This window comes from Camarhynchus parvulus, chromosome 2 (assembly GCF_901933205.1).
Source record: "Camarhynchus parvulus chromosome 2, STF_HiC, whole genome shotgun sequence".
NCBI lineage: Eukaryota > Metazoa > Chordata > Aves > Passeriformes > Thraupidae > Camarhynchus > Camarhynchus parvulus.
This window is the reverse complement of record NC_044572.1, coordinates 46,618,544-46,628,073: the sequence shown is the minus strand read 5'-3', so window position 1 is coordinate 46,628,073 and position 9,530 is coordinate 46,618,544. Positions and strand designations below refer to the sequence as shown.

General features: G+C 37.2%; 1 protein-coding gene across 1 annotated transcript in view; it reads right to left on the bottom strand.

Moving 5' to 3' along the window:
• Positions 1-2,118: 2,118 nt before the first annotated feature.
• BMPER (BMP binding endothelial regulator) overlaps positions 2,119-9,530 on the bottom strand; it is a 147,181-nt gene continuing 139,769 nt past the window's right edge. Inside the window, exon 15 of the mRNA XM_030969852.1 lies at positions 2,119-4,038. Within this exon, the coding sequence (XP_030825712.1) occupies positions 3,857-4,038 (182 nt within the window). The 3' untranslated portion in view covers positions 2,119-3,856. The remainder of the gene's footprint in view (positions 4,039-9,530) is intronic.

Here is a 9,530-nt window from a genome sequence, read left to right as displayed (position 1 = left end):
CCAAGCAGTGTCAAACTGTATTTGGATCCTGTGTTCAAAAAAAGCAGAAAATATGAGAACTTACTTCTTTGAGGTTATCTGCTGAAAACTACTTATGTGATACAGGGATGGGTGGATGGGTTTGCATTTGCATCAGACATTAAGGATATTTTCTTTTTTTTTTTTTTTTTTTTTTTTGTTTGTTTGTTTTTGTTTGTGTTTGCATTTTTGTCTAGAAGAAAAGTGTTTTGGAAGATGCGGGACTCTTGGGCTACAACTCAAATTGTTCTGTTTGGCTATGGCTTGTCTCCATGGTTTATAAAACTCAATCTAGAAAAGTAGACATAACTTAAAGACACAAATACATGAGAAGGAAGTAAATACATTTGACCTCCACATATGCCAACTAAAAGCTGATTTCCAAGTGATGATGATTTGGGAGAGATGGGACAACTTGATGAAAAGCTTGAGTAGATTGGTAAAATATCAGCTGACATTACCCCGGTATGTCATTTTAGAACATTTTCCATCCATAAATTTTAAAAATATGCATAAATCCAGAGCCTTGTTTCCCCAATGAAGTTAGAATATTAAATGACTTGCCAGAGAACACACAGCAGATTAATTGTGAAACTGTTGATCCAGGTCTCTTCTTGACTCTCTCCATTGGACTACTGAAGTGTTTCTTGGACTTCACTTTTGGATCATTCTTTGATTGGAACCTCTGCTCCTTCAAATATATTTCACCTTACAAATTGGCACAAAGTTATATACACAGATTGACATAAGTATTATCAAGATCAAAATTTATACAACCACCAGTTTTGCATAGTGAATACACCATATGCCATATGAATTACCAATGTTATGTTATTATTTTAAAAATTATTCCACATTAAACACATTTAGCATACTAATAGTGGATTCGCAGTTAGTTTCATTACAAATAAATCCCCAGTGATATAAAGGAAACTTCCAGCTCTAGCATGCTAAGGGCAATATTCCATGAAGAAAGACAGAAGGAGGAAGATGGGCTTCAACCCAAACTCTGCGAGGCCAGTGATAATAATGGTATTGATGGTATTGGGCTGGACTTTCAACTTTTGAATGGCCTTGAAAGAGAGAGAAAAAGAGAAGAGTGGAGTGCAGCAGGCCCAACTGGGCCTGATAGGTTCTCAATAGTTCAGTTAGGCACAGGGTAACCAGAGATACAGATGTAAAACTTCTGCCAAGTGGAAATCTGGGGGAAATTTCTGGAAAAGCAGAACAACCTTTTCTTAGATGGTACATGTGAACTGAGCAGATAGATTATAGCACTTATCTTGCCTTGAAAACTCTGGATTTTGGAGGAAAAAGCTCTACAACACTGTAAGGGCAGAACCACTTGGCTTAGAGGTAAAACCATTTTCCTCTCTTCCTCAGTCTACATCACTAAACTGAAAAGCATGGGTCTAGTCTTAATTAGGAAAATGTGAAAAACTCAAACCAAGGAATGAGTCCTCATTTTGAGATGACTCAGGTCAGGTTTCAAACTGAATAATTTTAAGACCTAAAAATAGAGCTCATCCTACAGAAAGATTGAGTCACCTCTTCACCTAGAATCAATTAAGCATTGCTTAAATGTGATCAGTGGACTGAGAGAGCTGGAGGGCTCTTCCTTCACTTTCACTCACATATATAAGTCAGAAGAAGAGAGAAAGAGAGATGTATAGACCATTCATGTATGCAATTCACATTGCATGTATTTTATTTCAGAAACATTGGGCAGTAAGTAATTAAAATATGCCCTAAACTAAAGGTAGGCAAATATTCTTTTAAATAGTTTAGACCCCATATATCAGCACTGAAACCTCACAAGCTGAAAAGCTCCTTGGTCTAACTGACACTTTAAATTATTTTAATGACTTCTATTTTATGTTTTAACTCCTTCAGCCCACAGCAATTGTTCTAAATTTCAACTTTGCCATTCAATTAGCATATGAGCCACATAAAACTCTTCTAGTCTCCTGCTCTGATGGGATCTGCACATTTTCAATTCTGCTCCCCAGTCCGCTTGTGTATGAGTCTTCAAAGCCCTCTCTTGCCAGTAAAACTGAATTATTTGATTGTTCCAAGAAAACGAACACAAAAGGGACAAAAAAAGATCAAGCTGAGTTTATTTAAGATTTGGATGAACATCCATGGAACACTCTTAGCATTATATGCCCAGCTCTTTTTAACACTGTGGTGGTACAGCATTTTGGATAGTGTGGTGCTTAAGTTAACCAGGTTCACTCAGCATCTTCCTCCAGGGTGGGATCACAGAAAGGCTGTATAACCCAAGTGTGTTTATCCACTCCTTTACTGTAAACTCAGGCCCTGCTTAACTTCCTCAAAAGAAAAGAATTAAAGGAGAAAGTTGTTCAAAGCATTACAATGTGCAATTTCAATGCAAGGCATAATGGAAGTAGCTGCGTGGGAAGATATTACTTCATTATAAACCTACATCAGATGCACAAAGATTTCTATCATCTCCAGAGACCATTCCATCAGGCTCTACAAGAGCCTGTTCCAGTGAAGAAAAATAGCCCCCTGTCCCTTCAGGCTTGAGAAAGTTGCATGGCTTTTTTATCCGTTTCTTATGAAATCCCATATTATTGCTTCTCCCCTGGGAGACTTCAAAAGTCATGCAAACTTCACAGAGCCCACATGTTCGTAAACCTCAACCAAAAGACCACTAAGGAAATAAAATGCAGTTCTCCAATTAGCATTTGACATTCTCTACTGGTTTTCAGTAGGGTGAATCAGTCTTTCTTCTAAATCATGCTGATAAATTAAATGAGTTACTAAGCCTGGCATTATTTGATGTTTTAAGGCACACTGAAATAAAACATTTCAGTGTGGGATTTGCTTTTGCATAATATTTGGGGGAGACATGAAACAAACCTAGGCGTTTCAAACATCTTTAAGGGGCTAATATGCACATGAATATTTTCTTCAAGCTCCTCATTGTGTATTCACAGCTACTGCCAAACACAACAGAGATGGGGCATTAGGATATGAAATGGGAAGTGGTCAGATTTTCAAAGTGAGCTGTTGGGTGCCTAACACTTATTAAAATCTGGCCCCGACTCTTTGGTGCCGTTCCAGAAAGAAATATCTCTATCCTGGCCATTGTCCAACCAGCTTTGGAAATCATTTTGCACAGTTATTTCAGTAAAGCATAAAAGCCAATCCCCAGCTTTCTCTGCCTGATTAAGCACTGTCACCAATCACTATGCAGCTCTAAGGTACGCATGAAATATTCCTAGATAAATCCTCCATCTCCAGAGAAATGTGTTTCCTGTACAACTGTAAATCCAGGTTCTGTGTTGAAACTAATCCAGCCTGGCAGTGCTGTGGCCCTAGAAAAGTTTCCTTGGTAACGACAAACTTATGCAACGGCAAAGTCATCCAATCTTTTCATGCCACAATATTATATTAAAAACACCTGGTTTATTTATACAATGACTTACAGATCAGGGTCCTAGAAATAATAATACATAAACTTTATAGCAAAAAATATACATATTATAATTCATCCTTCTATGGTATATAGAAATTATGTATATTTGCATGTGGACATATATATAAATATATGGGCTGTACTTACGTTTAGGGCACTTGTGTATGGACACGTGTGTCCAAATACACACAGTATATATTTATATATCTTTCTAGGTGCCACGTGTGTGTACTTAGAGACACACAAATGCACACAGAGGAGCATATTTACACTCTGTGAGTAGACATGTACTTTGCAGAATCTGCACACAAACAGCTGGAGTCCTTCACTGGCTCTGAGCATCAGGGGGGTCAGTGACCACCCGCACTAGTGTCCACGGAAAAAGAATGAATGTCACCGCTGCGGGCACAGGACTGGCTTGATGCATCTTCCTCTGTGAAGAACTAAATTTGCAGGGCAGTGACACCCTGCAATGCAGGGCTTGTTGCATGGTCCAATTTCATTCCAGTTGTCACATGTTTTGACACATCCTGGACCACAGGTATCATAAAGTGCACCATGTTTACACTGGGTTGCTGAAAAGAGTTAAAAGGAACAAATTATGCATATTACACACAGTCCCACAAGGAAATTTACTTATCTGTTTGCTTAGTTTCTACTGCAAATATAAAAAAGCACATTTTAGCATGATGATTACCTAGAGGAAAAAATTACTTGTAAAATGATTCCACTATACTACATAATAAATATAAAAGTAGCAAAATTCCTTATCAAAAGTATCAAATCCACAGCAGTATTGAAGTTTTTTAGAATTTTAACACAACTAATGGTATATAAGGCTTTGGCAAGGTTTCTATCTATATGCAGATGTACACTTTATAGGAAAGGATTAAAACTGTTTATTCATTACAATGCCTTTTATCAAAGATTTCTGAAACATTTACAAGGACAGACAGTTTTATTATCAGTTCCATTCCTACAGAAAGAAGAAGAGAAAGAAGAGTCATTCACCCCATTAGAATTTCTGACTCTAAGATTATATTTTCTATATTTCACATTGCAGCAAACTAAATAAATGTTTTTATCCAGAAGCACCATTTCTAAAACAAACAAATAAACAAACAAACAAAAATTAAAAATCAATTGTATCCACACTGTTTTACCAAGGGATCACTGACAGTGAGGGCTCTTGTACTTAATGATTCCAGTATCTATTCACTAATTTATGGAGCTGACAGTTCAATGCATTTTCAACATAAAAGATCACTGAAGGCTCAGCTAAAAGCACTAAAGCCCCTCCAGATCAATATTGAAACTCTCAACATTTTATATCCTGCCTTTTTAGTATGGAGAATAATACACAGTTCAATGGCAAATAAAAGTCTGTTATTCTTTTTAACAGCTGTGCTGATGGCAAAAACGGGGACTGATAAAATAGTTCATAGATGGTAAGGGACTCTCAAGCATCCAGAATCATCTCATGCTATTTTCAGAAAGGTGATTGTATTAGGAAGATTTCTTCAACTTTGAGAGAGACTGAAGGTCAATATTTTTTAAGTGAAAACTTTCTTATGGACAGAAAACACTGTTTTGTTTTGAGAATTGGCCTACAGAGTCATTACAGTACTGCTATTATTCATAAAGAGAAAACAGAAATAAATTGATTAAATATATATAAATGTATCAAAGAGGATGGAAGTCTTATTGCTAAGATATAATAAATTTAAGGCGTTCCTTTTCACCATTAAGGGATCTTCAAAACAGTATCAGCTTCTTTTAAGTTTTACTTGTGCATTTTATGGAATTTATGAATACACAATTCTCAGGACACAGATATTAATAAAAACCCCAAAATTGTAAAAAAAAAATAAATTATAGTACAGAGGCAAATTATCCTGGTGTTACAGAGAATCAAATGCTGAATATTAGATGGATATGAAATATTAGGGGAATAAAAACCCCAATCTTCTATCCTTAAGCATAAGAAATCACCAAGAGCAACCCACCTAGAAACTCTCTGAGACATCTTTAATTGAACATTGTTTCAGAATAGGCTGGAAACAAATATCTGTCTGTCAACTATGTTCAAGATAGGCTTATTCAGTTTTTGAGCATAGATCTTTTGAGAATATTTTTCCAACTTTACATTTCTGTCTTGCTCTGCATGATAACTGCCATGCATACTTAAGAAGGAACAAACAAAAGGAAAAACTAAAAAAAAAATTAAATTAAACATGAAATTTAGAACGCGGGAAAAAACACGCAAGCAATATTAAGCATAGAATAAAATGTTAGATTCTCAGGAAACTCTATGCTTGCATAGTGTGTTAAGAATAGAGTTTGAATCTTTGTAAGAGGGGAAACGAAACTGTGCAGATCTCCCCAGTGCTTTGCAAACAATGTATTAAGAGATTAGAAAAGTAGACCAAGACATTTAAGGATAGTTAGGGATTGTCCATACACAATGTGAATTATCTTACAGGAGCTGTTTATTAGAAGCTTTTATCCTTCCTCCCTGAAAATGAGCTTCCCTTTGTAGGATCTCTAATTGACCAACCAAAAACAAACATTAGACTTCAGCACATGTAGTTTCCATACAGAAGGCAATACAAGCTTCAGTTTTAAGGCTGCACAGGTTTCATCCCACAAAGCTTTAGTGCAGTAATAGCTGGCCCATCCCTTCCACCTGAGCTGTTTGGTTCCTCAGCTGGTGGGTTTAAGGAAAGTTGGCTAAGGGCTCCTTTCCACTTCCTCATCTCTGCTCCAGAGCAAATGAGAATGTCTTACAGCCTGCCCCCGGTGGCCATGGCATCTGTAAGTACTCCCCCTTCTGCTTCACCACACATGTATGTGGGATGTCAGAACACCTCCTTATCCTTCAGATGATGCCACGTAGAAGATATGATGACTATTTTCTGCTGTAGGCAGCCCATAATGGCATTATTAACATGCTGTCAAGGGAAAAATCAGAAAAGTACAATGGCTGCTGTTTAAGTTCCCTGGATGGCTTTTATTGTTGAGTGATTCAGTTGTTAACATGTGGTGTGATTGATCCAACATTCCACTTCATCAACAGCTTAAAATATAAAAATAAAGACATTCTGCAGAAGGCTTCCCAGGAACTGCTGAAGTGATTCGCTACCATGTAAACATGGAAAACAGAAGTGTTGTCTTTGCACCCTTCTTCTAAGACAAATTCCTCTCTTAAAGAACTGAGCTCTGTTACTAATAACTTGCTAAGTACACCAGCAAAAAAAAAAAAAAAAAAAAAATCCAAAACCCAAGTCCAACGTACAAAAGTTACTAATAATATTGTATTCTGAAACATTACCAGTCCCAACAGGATTTTTCCACTCTTCTTCTAGAACATGTGTTTGGCATGACAGATGTGAGCTTCCTCAGACCACTTTCTGAGCTGGCGGGATAATAGCCAGCTCCAGTCCAGAAGCCATATAGTCACATAAACACAGCACTGTGCCTGAGCTAATAAACCCAGCCTAATAAGGCTACAGCTTGCAGACTAGACCTGGTTTAGTCCAGCCACTTTGGCAGTTTCACAGAGGAGGCTTCTGTGCCTGTCTTTGTAGACATGGGCATAATTATTCAGGGGGAAATCTTATTCCCCAACAAAAGAGCCAAAACATGTAGCATAACTGCTGAAGGATTCCCTTGGCTAATGATATCTGATAAATCTGATTTCACAGAAAATTCTGAACTAATATTTGAGCATCAGTGAATGTTCTGGCTTATTCTGGCAATGTTACACAGTTTGGAAGTCTTCTGTAAGACTTCCAGATGTTATTTGACTAATAGTGCTTGCAATTCACAACACCTCTTTCTAACAGAGCTAAAGGTGATGGATCTGAGCACTGACCTTCCCATGATACACTCCTGTTAATATTTTCAGTTTTCAGTAAGTACCCACTGAAAAGCCAGAATAGCCCTCCTGATACATTTACACAGGCAATAAAGCAGTCAAAGGAAAGCAACATACAGCAGGGGAAAAGAGTGACACATGCCATAAAATTCTCTAACACAAAAGGGACCCAGAGGAGAAGAGCCAAAATCAGATATATGCTCATATTCCTCCACTTCAACTGATCACAGAGGAAAAGAGAAAATTGTTCAGATTTTATGAAACTGTTGTAGCATGTCAGCACATCAGTGCATTTTGCACTATATCATAGCCCTTATCTCATTGTTTTCTTGCATGTGTAGTCATGCCCAGGGCAGGGAGTTATTGCCTTCTACCATCCTTGAGTCTTCTTTCTCTTGGTATCCTGAGAAACACAGCATTAAATTACTATATCCCAAGGCCTTTTAGCACTTCTGTTTACTTAATTGTACTTTATAAACGTCTTGTCTACCCTTTCTTGGGTAAAAAAAAAAAAAATTTTCTTTCCCCTTTCCTTTTCAAACAACTTCCTTCCACTTCTATCCTTTATTTTTCTTCTTGTATGTATCACTTTTTTTTTATTTCTTCTTTCCCTTATATTGGCTGTCCTGATTTTTTAATTTCTCCTTCAAGAACCATATTTTTTCCTATGCCCATCCTAACAGGTCTAACTCCCCACTACTTTCCATGGCAACCCATATCCTTTTCCTAACCCTCTCAGTTCCCATGTTCACCAACCTTTTCCTACCCTAACCATTTTCCTTACTCATTATCTTCCACTTTTCACTCCTCCAATAAATGACAGCTGACATTCCATTTAATGAGCCAACCTCATAGGACAGCAAACCTTGAGCAGCAGTGTTCTGCAGAATAATGTAGAGGAGGATAAGCTATTGCACTGGGGGAGAGAGAAGAGCACGCAGGGGACAGGACATGCAATTCCTGAGCCTCCTGAGCATCCTATTTTGCTGGCCCTCCAGAAAACAAAAGTTTCCTGAAGATTATAAAGATGAGCTAAGCTTACAGCAGTTAGGGCAGAGCAACTGGCAACCACACAAGATCTAGTTTTAAAACACACAAAAGTATAATTAAAACCTGACTTTCTAATAAGTATACTCTGTTTTCATCAGAACACGACTCTTGCAAGTATCCTGCCAGCTATGAAATGTCAAGCAGGAAATGAAAGCCATAGAATGCTAAAGTTTTATTACAGAAATATTGTTTCCCACCTATGAACTTTTATCTGTAATTGAGACACAATAATTGCAACTACTTGTTTTGGAGAGAAAAAAAGTCTGTTCAAGAATAAAATCTTGATGCTGGCCACTGGTACCATATGGATAACAGTGGATGCACTTTAATTTAATGGTTACTGTATTATTTACTTAGAAGACGGTGCTACTTATCTCACATTGGATACTTAAATAAGTGTTTTGAGGGTACTCAGCCTTATACAGCTTATTTACATTTTCCGCTTAACAAGATTTCCCCTTTTTCTCTAGAAGAGATTAAAAAATTCATGTTGATTTAAAAATGTCTTTCATTAGCTTTAATGGAGGCTGAGTGTTTAAATTCCTTCATAATGCTCTCTCAAGGACTGGTTTTGCCTCAGAAAACTTTCTTCTCTTTGGTAAGATGCCAGAAAAAAAATGTGAAATGAAGCCTCAATTAGTTAAGTCGTGATATGTCAACACTTGTATAAACTCCTTAAGGCAGGGGCTGCTAGCAAGAAGTTTTTATTCTTCTTACAGCATCTGCCACAGTGAGGTCTCAGTCTGAAGTGCTTTGGAAAAAAATCACGATGCTTGCTTCAGGTTCTGAATGGATCAGCTACCAGATAGATAGATTAAAATTATATATATTACTACTGTTGTCCAAAACCACATCCTTGAATAGGGTTTTCACTTAGTGACACCCTGTTTGGATTGTCCTGTTGCTTTGTAAGGAAAAAAATGAACCTTTTGGGAACAGTCAATCAAACATAATTTGCTCTGTCACTCACCCATCCCTGCTAAAATGCCTTCAACAGAAAAGGAAATTGAAGTTCAGAGAGTAGACCCTGAACCACACACAATCACCAAAATGAACCACAGAGTAATAGCTCTTAGAACAGCACTGAGTATCCTCCTCTCATTTTTTGTTGGTTTTTTTCAACTACTGTTAATTGCTTTA